At 38.3% G+C, this 13,355-nt stretch overlaps 1 protein-coding gene across 1 annotated transcript in view; it reads left to right on the top strand.

Moving 5' to 3' along the window:
- Positions 1-13,355, top strand: part of OTOGL (otogelin like) — an 89,714-nt gene that overhangs the window by 220 nt on the left and 76,139 nt on the right. Inside the window, exons 2-8 of the mRNA XM_054279577.1 lie at positions 823-862; positions 1,948-1,996; positions 4,087-4,144; positions 5,845-5,943; positions 6,580-6,734; positions 9,402-9,523; positions 10,681-10,886. Coding sequence (XP_054135552.1) covers positions 823-862; positions 1,948-1,996; positions 4,087-4,144; positions 5,845-5,943; positions 6,580-6,734; positions 9,402-9,523; positions 10,681-10,886 — 729 coding nt within the window. The remainder of the gene's footprint in view (positions 1-822; positions 863-1,947; positions 1,997-4,086; positions 4,145-5,844; positions 5,944-6,579; positions 6,735-9,401; positions 9,524-10,680; positions 10,887-13,355) is intronic.

Here is a 13,355-nt window from a genome sequence, read left to right on the forward strand (position 1 = left end):
TTCATCATTCTCTCTCACAGGTGCAGAAACCAAAATATAAATTCTTTTTAAGAGCCATTTTTTACATCTGAATTTGTTAGAAAACAATTATTTATGAACAAAGTCTAACTTTCTTGCCTTTCTTGCTGTTATTGTCAGACGAGTAGCATTTTATGGTTTTCAATAAAGGTAAGATTTTATTTGAACAGACTGCACGTGAAGTTTTTTTAAACGTTTTTAGACTGCTAGGGTAAATAATTGCTCTTCTAGTTATAGAAATTATCTTACTTTCTATATAATGCAACTGGATTTTATATGTAGTTTCCTTGCTACAATTACAAATATTTTTAATATAATATGAAAAAGTTTTTTGTGGTTTTGTTTGGTTTTGTTTATTTGCTGGCTTGTTTTAAGTACAGGCTCATTAAAACTATTTACAATTCAGTCTTACAAGCCACTGTCAGTAAAGTATTATAACCCTGGAGGTTTGATTCTGGAAAGCTCTGTGTACCTGTTCTATTTCACTTGTTTACCTCTTCTATTTTTTTGTTCTGTGCCTCTAAAGAACTATGAGCTCTTTTTACTTCTTCATGGTAGCAGGTACCGGAACTACAACCATGGAACCTGCAGGTAAAGACTGTGTGAGAGGATCAAATTCTTAGGAAGGAGTGAATATAGTCCTACATTCCTAGGATACAGAGTTTCTACAAAAGTGCCCTGGAAAACTCAGGATTCTTAAACCCCAAAATTCAATAATGTTGTTTTAAACTTGACATTGCTTGCCAAGGGGAGAGTGATGCTGTAAAAAAAAAAAGTTTAACTTTGTGATTTTTTAATCTACAGGATCTTATTGCAAGCTTCCTCTTTTGAGAAGAACTTTGAGGTAAGTTTTTATTCCTTATTTGTATAGTCCTACAAACAGAACAAGAATGAGCAAATGCAATGCAGTGAAAGTTAGAAAGCAAAATATAGCCTTGAATTCAATGTGTAAAATGTCATCTACATGTAGATTGGATGTAGAACACACTTTCAGAATGTTTACAACTCTTTCCCAAGTATTTACGTAATGGGCATGGGTCCTCTGTTTGAAAAATGGAGGTCCTTATGAAAAATGATACTTCTATGGTCTCGAGAAAGCTTAGAGGAATAATGGAATGAAAACAGCATGAGATCATGATTTCATGACTGGAAAAATACATTAAATGAGTATCCATCTACAGTTTTAACTGCATGATAAAATCCTAGCTGCTATTTGAAGCACAGAAAAGTAAGTGCTATACAGCCTTAAAATAAACATTTTCAATACTAATTTTCACATAGAAGCTGAAATCCAAACAAAACCCAAACTAGGCAATGTTCCTGATCCCATTGAATTAAATGGGATCTATGCCATCATTTTCAATGGAGGCATCAAGTTGGACGTAGCTTTGTGTATCTTATGACTTTCTAATACATCTAGTGGACACACAGGCATGTCAAATTATATGTGATCATGAAGTGTTGATAGAACTAAGTGTGTTTTATAGTTTAATGCTCTTGTTTCTAAACTTAATCACAAATTAAAGTCGGCTCCAGCTGGAGAGTCAACTCTTGCTATCAAAAGTACCATCAGAGTATATTCAAGCAACACTCCAGGGAACTTGTAGCCACTGACATGCAGCGTGAAGTAAATATGAAGCTGGTTTACAATTTTGTATCCTGTTGTGTAAGTCTGTTTTGCCTATTTATGTCTCCCCAAAGCTCCAGGTATCTCCCTGTCCAAGCAGAGATTGGAGTGCCGTCCAATTCTGTAAAATGAGACACTGTCAAGACAAAAAAAAAAGAATCACCTTTTTAAATGTTAACCCAAGAAAGACCTCTTTGATAAAGTGATGGTAATCAGAGAGAAACACTTCTCTCTGGGGACTTGCTTATTCAGGTTGCTCCAGGGACCTTTGATAATACAACATCCTTTTTGTTTTCTTCCAGAACTGAGTCTAATGCAACTCGACAGAAAAGAGATCTTGTAACAGCCGAGGTAGGTTATACCTCCAAAAGAAGGAGGGTGGGGAAACCCTCCTCCCTTTTCTGCTCTGGGCCTTTGCCATCCTTACAAATGACCCTTTGTGGGGAGATGGGCTGCAGTAACAGGAGGACAGTGAGGAGGAGCAGCTACTCCCCACCTGCTCACCCCACCTGAGCCGTGACCTAATGCCTTCATTCTCCCTCAGCAAAGCACTCAGCAGGGACCTACCCTGCCAAGCTGACTGACACACAGCATGGGAAATAAACCCAGGCCGTTCTCTGTGTTTTGTGGGGGTGAACAGGACCTGGAAAGCTGTTTGTGTTTGTGAGAGGCACAATGGCCGCGCCACTGGCAAGGGTCCCTCCTGGACATGGTGCCCTCAGCGGCTCCGGCCTAGCCCTTGTTCCCAACGCCCTGGCCCCACGCTGCCTCAGTGCTGCATCCCAGCAATGTTGTGCTGAAATTCAATCCTAAATGGAGGAATCTTGTTCCCCCACTTGTACACACTTGCGCTATGGAGCCCAGCCAGGGGTTACAACCCCTTTGAAGGGGGTAGGCAGGAAGCCAGAGGCGGTCCCGCCTCAGGGTGTCCCTGGGAGCCTGCAGGCTGAACCAGGGTGATTTTCTGCAAGACCCTTTGAGATGTGTGTGCTGCTAGGGAGTCAAAGGCAGCTGTGAAACATTGCCCTGAGGTAACCGAGCCCCTGGGAGAAGCAGGGCTGGAGGTGTCCTCAGAGGGCCCTCAGCAGGGAAGAGCTGTCGCACCAAGGATGCTCTGCAAAATGGCGCAAAGGCCAAAAGCAGCTTTTGTGAGGCGGGCAGCTTGGAGTTGCTATCAGAAAAAATGGGAATGGGCCTTGTTGTGCAGGGAGGGAAGGGACACTGCACCTACCACTGGACCATGGGCACCAGGGGTTTTGGTGCAGGGGGCCTTCCAGGTGGTGATTCAACGAAATCTATTTCAGTTTGATTTTAAACAGATTGTACTACTTGGAAGCATCCCACAACATATTTCCATTTGAAAAAGCGAGCTGTAAAAAGCCTTGGCAAGACCTAAAATGTTCCTTGCACATTGTTGTTAACTTGAGATCCATCAGTTCAAACTTGAGATGTGAAGAATGAGTGGAGTCAGGAGGGAAGAAAGAAATTAGTTTACAAGCAAAGACTAAAAAAATTTCTTAGTTGTACAGCTGAAGGCTGGCACTTAAGTCTGTGGGAACTGCAGAAAGGTAACTGTTTTTTCATAGAACATCAGATAAGAAATAAATAACAAACAGAGGAAAGAAGAGCTATTTAAGCAAAAAGGACCAGATTTATAAAGAAAGCTACTTAAACTGGCCATGGATAAACATAAGTGGGAAACATTAAAGTGCTCAGCACTTCAATCCTGGTAAACTTTCCAGTCAGTCTAGTGGGGGCAGAAGCCCCAGAGTACTTGCAGTCTGAAATGGGATCATTGGAAGGGAAAATGTGATGTGACAAGCTGCAATATCAGAGTGCTGGCCAGATGCAGGGCTTCCTCTTAGTGTGAGGCTCCCTGCATCTAAACAGGAGACAGATCAGGCAGATCTGCTTTCTCTTTTGTTTGGGATGAACCAAAATGCAATTCTGAAGGATGTCAAGGAGAACACAAAATCCATTGCAGCTGGACTGGCCATAATGGGATGATCTGGGTGCAGCATGGAGTATGAGTCAGGGGAGTGGAAGCAATAGAGGGAGCCCTTCAACAATGGGCATTTGAGTGAAATGAAAAAGGGAGATTGCACTCTCTCCCCTTCTTTTCCTTCTAAACGTAAATGCAAAACTTCCCATGTGGAACCCTGGTGATTCACTGGAACTGGAGGCCATGGATGAGAAGCCAGTAGTGATCTCACATAGCGGCTGTATCTTTCCCCAATCTCCTCAAAAGACACTGTACTTCTTCTTCCCAGGCTGCTAATCCCTCCAGCAGCACCATTAACTGTGCCATGCACTGGCTGAGATGCAAATTACTCTTCTGTATTTAAAGTTCCAACCCAGTGTTTGAGTGCAAGGCCTCAGGTTTTATCAATTAATTTTTAAACCACAAACACCCTGATTTGGCTTTTATGTTTCTCTGACAGGTTCAATCTGCCTCTCGGTTGCACCATCATGGGACCCTGATGCGGAGTCCACCAGGAGGTCAGTGCTGTCACCCTCATCTGCAGGAGGAGAGAACCCTGAAAATTCTGCCTCCCTCCTCTGTGTTACCATGGGCTGTGGAAGCCCTCTTCTTCGTGCCACTACAAAATTCTCTCCTGTCTCATTTTCTCATTTTATTCATGTTAAATATATATATAAAAAAATCTGTTAAAATGGTACTTTCAATATAGGGCCTTATGACCAAATCTGGACAACTAAGGAAGCCAATCTTCTGAGATTTTGTGGGTTTTTTTTAAAGTTTAGTTTTATTACAATTTTTAATTTCTGCCACTTTTTTTCTGGCCTTGTCAGAGAATGTAGGTGTATCAGAGAGTCTTAAAAGTGGTTGTGCAAAGGGAAATGAATACTCAGGAAATGAGCATGAAGCTGCTCCTGTATGGATTTAAGCATTGGACAAATATGTAAAGCAGGTTTAAGTTACAGAAATTTTTACAGAAGAGTTCACTGTAGGCAACTTCAATTGGAATTTTGGTATCCTTCTTGGAAAATGCCCAGGCAGGTGCCTTCTTTTGCATTTTTCTATGTAAATGAATATATGCAATTTTACAACTCAAAATTCTAAAAACAGCAAAAGATTTCCCCATTAGGGCTGTTGTAGAAACAATGGTTTCTGCTTTGTTGGTATTTTCAGAGTATCTATGTATATTTGGAAAGCAGTTCTTAAATGGAAAAAATTCAAAGCTAAGCATGGAAAGGAATTTTCACAATGACGGATGATATTCCTAACCACTGGTAGCTTCTTTGTCCCTTTACTGTAAAGGTCCCATTTTTTTTCCCCATTTAATGTCACTAGCAGCTTTGCTGTGCCTCATTGGGAGTGGAAGGACCTGTTTATTTCATTTACTTCCTGCCTTGTGCAATGCTTTTTTAATCCCCATCAGCAACATTGGAAGTTTTATATGTATGTAGAGTTTTAATCCTACTCCAAGAAGGCAAGCAACTCTCTGCAAAAAACTGGTGAAGTTTTGCTTTGGGACTAGCTTTCTTTTGCAGTTTTGGGGAATGATGATTTAAACCCAACTCAATGAATGATTAGTAAATGACAAGGAGTTCATAGCTTTCAAAGAGACTATAAAACCATGTAATGCTTTTGGAAAAAATTACTAATTATAACATAAAACAAACCATTCCCATGGAATCTAATGCCTCTGACTCCAGTCACCTCTGAAGCAGAAATAACCTTTTAGCTGACTATTTTTGTTAGAATGTGAGGAAGGTTGTTTAGGACTGATTTTGACTCTAAAATATATATTCTGGCCTGTTCATAAACTGAATGTACCCTTTGCAGTAAGGTTTAGGAGGGAGAAGCTGGATATATGTATAAATGATGCTGAATTTAAGGAATAAGAATGATCTGTGTCCTGTATATTTTGAGATCAGCAGGACTGGGATTTGATTTCTTTACATGGGAAGTTGACCTTTTGTTTGCTTGGAGGAGGTTGACCTTTTGCTCCTTTGTTAGTTTATAAGTCTCAAACCAAATGAGAACCTTACTTCTCTTTTAACTAAGGAACATGAAGGATTAAATTAAGCATATGTTAAAAAATGGAGATAGTGGTTGGTTAATTTTTTCAGCTAATATGGCGGCTCAGATTTAACAATAAAAAAATTTGGCTAGGATCTCTCAACCTCTTGGAAAAATACTGTATCTACTAAAAGGCTGGAATGCTTCCTTGCAGGTTCATGTCCTCAGGAGTGCCTTAATGGAGCAGCCTGCACAGAGGGAGGTGACTGTGACTGTCAGTTATTCCAGGCTCAAGGAAGCAGGTGCCAAATTGGTAAGTTTTTGGGCCAAAATAGTTTAGTATCAGCTTTCAGGAAGATTTAGGATGCAGATTTTGAAAAACTACTGTTACCAGGATATTTGTGATTATTCTGTAGCAGGACTCTAATTTGGCCAGTAGGTAGGAGGATTAAAATTATATGCATTATTAGGGACATATAGAAAACAACATCAGAAATGTCTGCATTTTGCACTTGGGCTGTAATGATATAGAGATACCATAACAGATAGACCATTGTCTAGTATTGTCTAGTAGCCAGACAGCTTTTTTTTTTTTTTAAATTAGCTGAATAACCAAAAACCACTGCATTTCTTTTAATAAGCAGTGCTTTATTGCCAATTAAATCACCTACTATTTAAATTCAACTAGTTTCTGGAATCTGCTGTGTGTAGGGATCAACAAGAATTGTCTTCCAGGATGTGCAGAATATCTAACTCCCTTGCTTCTACTTGTAATTAAAATGTCTCCACTGAAGCAAATAAAGATTTAATTATGATTGCACATGGCTAAAACTGCAGACTTAGGACTAAAAAAGAGTACTGTCTATAAAGTTGAAGGAGTAAGTTGATCTTTTGCACTAGCTAGTTTTTGATGACCACGCTTCTTGTAAACTCAGTGTGTTCTCTCCAGTACCTAACACTGGCAAGGACCGAGATGGGATTTGCAAATCATGGGGACAGTATCATTTTGAAACATTTGATGGCATCTACTACTACTTCCCAGGGAATTGCTCCTATATATTTGCAAAAGACTGCAGTACTCTGGAGCCCCAATACACTGTTTGGGTAAGTATGTAAACATACATTAGAAGTAAGTATGTAAGTAAACATAAAAATAAATAAGTAAAATAAGTAGACAGACAGTAAATGTACCAAACTGAGCATTAATTGCTTAAATATAAAACTGTGGAAATGTGGGAAACTTCTGGAAAATCCTAAATTTACATGCAGTAACTCAAAATTCTAATGTAATTACAATCAAAAGAGTCAGTATATTAAAAACAGTATTTCTTTCTCCTTCGATCCTTAATGGGATATCAGCTCTCTCCCTTCTGGGAGCTAAAGTGGGTCTTAAACAAGACCCCAGAAACTTTAACAAACTTCAGCTACCAGGCTGTAAAAAAATATTGAGTTGCTGAGTTTCTGAGTTGCTGAGTAAGTGCAAACAGCTATCACTTGCCTATTAGTGAGGAACATGAATGTGCTGGGCCCTAATCCACAGCTATTGGCATGCTATGAGAATCTGTTTCCCTGGCCTATGGGATTTGCTCCCCATCTTGTCCCCTCAAGGGGTTTGCATTCTAATTTTGGATTACATCTACTTCATGCAGAGAAGATTAACTGCTGAAAAGCTTTCAACTTGACCTATGTATGGAAGGCACTCTTTTTAGTCATTTCTTCAAATTGCTGAGTATCCATGGTTAATGACTGTGGGTCAGGGAGAGTTCAAACCTATACCCTCTTTGAAGAGAGATGCCCTATCTGTCAGGCTGGTGGTTACTGTGGGGAGGAGATACAAGATCATTCTGTTACCTTATTCACAATGGTTGGGATTTGGTGCTGATGGGGCAGGGAAGAGACCACAATTTTGAGCCCGTGTGTGTACAATGGTCGTAGGCATGAGGGCAGATCTAGATGCTGATTTCTGCTCTGAGGACTGTTTTTCATTTATAAACAGATGACCTCTTCTTCCCTCCGATAACAGCACTTAGTGAAGATAAATCTACCATTAAAACTGCCATTTCTACCTACTCAAGTTAAGCGGAGACACTGTTACACCTGCCTTTCACAATTTCATTTTAATTGTTTGGATTCTATATGCAGCTGTGACCTCTTAAAGGTTTTCAGAAAGTGCTGTAGCAAAGTCCAAGATTATATTAAAATCTGGAATCAATATGTCAGTGGATTCCAATGGCTCTGGAAGATTCTATTTGATTGCTGGAAAAAATGTCATGTTTTACTAAAAACTGAAAATGTTTACTCAGCAAAGTCATAAGTAATGTGAGACTGTAGACAGACTGGGTAATGGAGAGACAAAAACCTTGCCAAATTCTAACATTATGGTCCTTCTGGCTTTAATAATCAACCCCTCAAGAGGAGAAGAAAACATAACGATTATTTTGATTTTCCTTTATTGTGTTTCTGTCTTGGGATGGGCTTACACAGAAGCCATTTGCCTGGTCTAATAACTTTTATGTTGTCTTTAATTATGATTATCTTTATACATGTAAAAGCTCCAAATGCTTTTCCTTACCTAGCTTATTTGAGCCAGAGAAATAGTAACTGGTTTTTGCTTCCAGATTTAGTGTCAGTCAAGGAAGATTTATCCAAGTATTCATGAGTATGTGTTTACTCACGGATGTTTTCTTCAAAACAGTTACATTTACAGTGTCCCTCACTATGTTGGTAAAACGTTCCCAATTCCCAAGTTTATTTAGCTTAACAGCACTGTCAAGTAAATAGGTAATGAAATTCCCATCCTTCTCAGAGAATGATGACACACAAAGTAACATAAGTAATATTTGAGCAATTTAATCTCTGTCTATATTTTAATCTGGGAAATGATAGGCATCTAAGATGTAAAACACATTTCTCTCTCCCTTCAGTGGTGTCTAAAATAAGCTTACGGGCTTTTGAAGCATGCTAGGACATCCTACAGGTTTGGGTGGCTCATTCCCCCTGAGATTAATGAAAACTGTGTAAGCTTTGCTCAAGCACAAACCCACAGTTTTCAAGTCCTGAGACTACTGTATTTGAGCAAGATAAGTTGGTATATGACTAAGCCAATCCCCTGGCTCATATGTATAATGGAGAAAAGCACACTTCAGAAAAGTCTACCTTTCTTCATTAGCAGGGCTGGAAAGCCAATGCAAAATGGATTTTAACAGGTCCATGTAACTTAGATGGCTGCTGTAATCTGTGGGAGCACTTCAAAATCTCAAGAAATCCTGAGTGGTTTAGGAGGGCATGCTGTAGTTCAGCTTGTACCAGTCTCAGCTGGCAGGGAGAGTGCTGCTATTACACTGAGGTTCTGTATGGTTTGTAAGCCTGTTTTATAGATCAGATCTCTAGACACAGAGAAGTAGGGATGTTTCTTCAGTGCAAGTAGCAAGCTCCACCTTTGGCCTCTATAAGCTAGCTCACTACAGTGTCTCTGAAGTTTGTCAGTGTAAAATGCCTGACTCCTTTATCCAGTATTTAGACCACTGGCCTGTGATGATATGCACTATTAAACAGTTGTTGTATTTCTCAGTAGTACCCTGTAGTGTGAACTTTGAGTTTTGCATACCTTTGTAATTGTGATTTTGCAATATTCTAGGTATTTATTTTTAAAGCTCTTTCATTAATTGGGGCATAAAAATGTGAAATATCATATATGAATTTAATAAAAATGGTGCAAAATTATTGAAGACAGCATTTACTCTTTTTGTGTGTATGTTTTTTCCCTCAAAGGTTCATAACAGTCCTCACTGTTATGGTTCAGTATATACTTGTCATAGGTCTATCAGCTTATTTTTTTCAAACCAAGAAGAAATAATGATTTCAGGACATGAAGTAAGAAAAAATGGAATCAGGTAAGTGTTCTTCTGGTGAGTTTTAATATTTTATTGGGAAAAAGATAAAGTGGAGTTTGGGAAACTGAGGATTCTTACACCATCCAGATAAAATAATTTGATCTGTACCTTTACTGATCCCTTGCTGCTCTGTATTGGGGCTGATAGTGCTCTAGTGTGAGCAGCTGTGACAGTACTGATGTCATACACGAGTGAGGACAGAATACACTGTATTGACTGTGTTCAGCTTCTCAGCTGTAACCTAACAATTATTTATTCCTTCTTTTTACAGACAAAGTCTGTGTCAGGCAGTTCCAGCTAATCCCTGGTGCATCCAGATAGCATTTTGAACAAGTCAATCACTATTTATTCTTGGTAGCTATGGCTAATATAAGACATGATCGTCTTCTAGATGAGTCTGAATTGGTTAAAAAAAATATCTTAAGCCCCTTTGGGGAAAAAAACTCCACAAAATATCTCTGAGGTACATCAAACCTCCAAATTTACCTTTCTTTTTGTAAGAGAAAGATGTGTCTAAGGCATCCTTTATGCAAAATAAGTATATTTTACTGATTGATAAAGTACAGAAATTTCAAGAAAGTTGTTGAGGTGCTTTTGCCATCCCCTTTGTAATGCCTTTAGTATCTGAGAATGGTACCGCTGGTGACACGTTCGACCCAACAGAAGCAACTTTGGAAGACTGGGATTAGATCTGTGCTTATTATTGTCCAGTGGTCTTTCCCCAAAGGAGGAAGAGGTGCAACTTTTTTGTCAGTGGTGTTTTCTGTACTGCAAGCTCCTCCTTTTGCAGATGTCTAACCCAGTGATGACCCAGTGCCCAGAAGGGCTGGTGGTGGTTTCTTGCCCAATGCAGCATGCTCATGAACTCAAGTATTCCTCAATGCGGTGTGCCAGGCTTTGAAAGCAAAGATGCATTATTCTTTTAAACCTATGATTGGTACAACTGATAGGTGTATACAGCAGAAAGCACTCATTCTTGATGGCTGACATAGAGAAGTAAATATAAGATAGTAAAGACATGATGAAGAATTGAATGGAGTGACTGTGCACACCCAAGAAGAAGTGCTTGTTGAGTTAGAGGTGATGTTTTATGTGGTATTTTTCTAGCATGAACCTCATCTCATCTGAGATCTTTGATGTACACTATATTTTTCCAGATTAATATTGCCTCAGACAGTTGGAAATGCTTTCATTGAGAGACTGGCTGACTATATTCTTGTGAAGACTACCTTTGGTTTTTCTCTTGCTTGGGATGGCAACTCTGGTATTTATATTAAGCTGACAGAAGATCATAAGGGAAAACCTTGTGGCCTTTGTGGAAATTTTAATGGCAATAAATATGATGACCTGATACTTCAAAACAGTAAGTAAATAGCTTACCCTTACTTTGTGTGAACAGTTTCCATGTTCACTTTAAATACAATGCTGTATAAATAGAATGTTGTAAAAAGTCAGTCCTGTTTCAGTTATTTCAGTAAAATAGTATAGCTGCTCTACTTTTACTTCTCCTCATCATTAAAGATGCAAAGGGAAAAGGTCCTAGTTCAGGAAAGTACTTGTATGTGCATTTAAACCTCTTGCTCAGCAAAGCACTTTGGGTATCTTTATCCTATTGCCTTTAAACAATAAATACATAAACAAATATTTATGATTTTTTCTGTGTTTAAAGATGGAGAGGAAGAGCACCATCTTGGGTCATTCTCTTAAAGCAACATCTTAAAAGTCCTAGTTGAAATAAGTAAATTTCTAGGGTGTTTCCTGGGAGTTCTTGTATCCCCTTCTTGGTATGGTGGACTAAGGGCCTTGGACTACACTCTAGAATGAGAAGCTGCTTTGTGGTGTGCCTGAGGCAGAGATGACTTTTTAAACTTGTATTCTGTAGCCAAATAGGGAATACTCCACAGGGACTTTTGTCTTACTTGCAACTAATGTGAAAAAAAAAAAAAAAAAGAACGGGCTTGAAAATATGAGGATTTTTCTCACTCTCTTATACAAACAAAATAAGATTGTCTTACTGTTATCATTAACTGCTGAGAGAATCTAGTCCCATGACTCTGCATGTGTTTAAGTCACAAAAGGTATCCCACAGTAACTTTTTTCCCTTTTTTTAATGGTTGGTAGTGGAGCTTTAAAACTTCCTTAAGGAAAGAATGCTCGCTCTACGTATCTTTGCAGATTCTTTAAAAATCTACCTGAGTATACATTTTTCATACCTTTTCTGCCATGAGAGCAGTAAATTTTGTGCAGTAACTTCTGTTCACCAGAGTACAGTATGTTTAATAACTGATTTAGTCTGCTGATGTGTAATAATAAAGAAAAATAATATTTGGAGGAAATAATGAATTCATGTGATCTCTAAAATTCAATGATTTCAGTATCTTTAGATGTATTATCTGTTATAAAAGATTTCCAGCTCATACTTGTCTTCATTTTTGGAACTGAATTTTTTCACCATGATCATTTCATCTAGCATTTTTCTTTATCAAACATGGTAGCATTATTACAGTGAACAACTGAGAGCCAAATGAATTTAATCTTGAATCAGTTGTATAACATGGCGCCTTGACTCTGCAAATGCAAAGCATGACATTCTGAGATCTTCAAAAGAATAGGCTGCTAATTCAGATCCCTTCCAAGCTGCAACATTTTTCTAAGAATTTCTAAATTCTTATCAATCATTTGATATAATGATTTCTTTCTTCCAGCTAAACTACTTCCCTGAGTAGTGTAAAGGTAGCTCTTAAATCTATCCTGAGTCTTCCAGAGTCCAAATGCTCATTATTTGTCATGCGTAAATAAATAAACTGCTGAGAGGCATATAATACTCCATTTCTAAATACAGTTTAAAAACAAGCTCCTTTTTTGTTTCCTTATTTTCACCTTTAATAGCATCTTTGTGTTGCTTTAATATGAAGGACTGTATCTGTGTATAGAACTGTTTCAAGGACAATGATTTTATTATGTGGTGTTTTTTTTTAAGACTTAGAGGTTTTTTTCAAGCCATGTCAAAATTACATAAAGTATTTTTAATGTTCTTGTAGAATCAGAGTTATAACAACAGGTTCATGTCTAGATTAAACCCCAGCCTTTTGTGTTTGGGAAAGGTTTTCTGCATAAAGAACTCTGTCAGAGAGGAAGAAATATTTTAAGTCTCTCTCACTCATAAGCAAAACAGACTGATGGTTAGGATATTATAGTAATTTATTTGTGGAGATCCAAGTATATGTATCTCATTAGTGTGCTTTGTGGCTTTCCACATTTCAGTATCCAACTTTGTACCTCTTGTGCTAGATGTTAGATTAAGTTTTCCATAGTACAGATCTGTGAAAAAAAACCCTCTAGCTGATTTAATTTCAATATCTTTCTCCTAGCCATGCATGGATATAGATAACCATAGCATAGACAATTACTGTCAGGTTCTTCAAAGTGGAGGCAATATACCATTTTTAACCTAATAAGGATGTAGAGAAAATACAATATTTAGTTCTTGCTGCAAGTATATGGGAATTTTGTGTCTGATTTTTTACTGCCAACCTTCTTGTATGTTCCTGTATCTAAGCCTGTTGCCATGACTTCCAGTCAGGCATCTTGTTCATTAATTCTCCTGTGCTCGTGCTGTGAGGAGAGCCGGGCATCTTGTGCCTGTGTGTTGAAGGACTTTTCTGCAATAAGGGAAAAGGAGGGACATAATAGCACTAACTGACCCTTGTGAAACGTGATGAAAGACTTAAATTGCCTCAAAGAAATGTATTTTTCTTAAGTATTCAATGCCTTCCACTTGTCATTATTTGTATATTTGCTATGAAATTATCAGTGATTGTGCTTAAAATAA

The sequence above is a fragment of the Melozone crissalis genome, unplaced genomic scaffold (genome assembly GCF_028551555.1).
Source record: "Melozone crissalis strain CALT ecotype California unplaced genomic scaffold, PUWL_Pcris_2 ptg000004l_1, whole genome shotgun sequence".
NCBI lineage: Eukaryota > Metazoa > Chordata > Aves > Passeriformes > Passerellidae > Melozone > Melozone crissalis.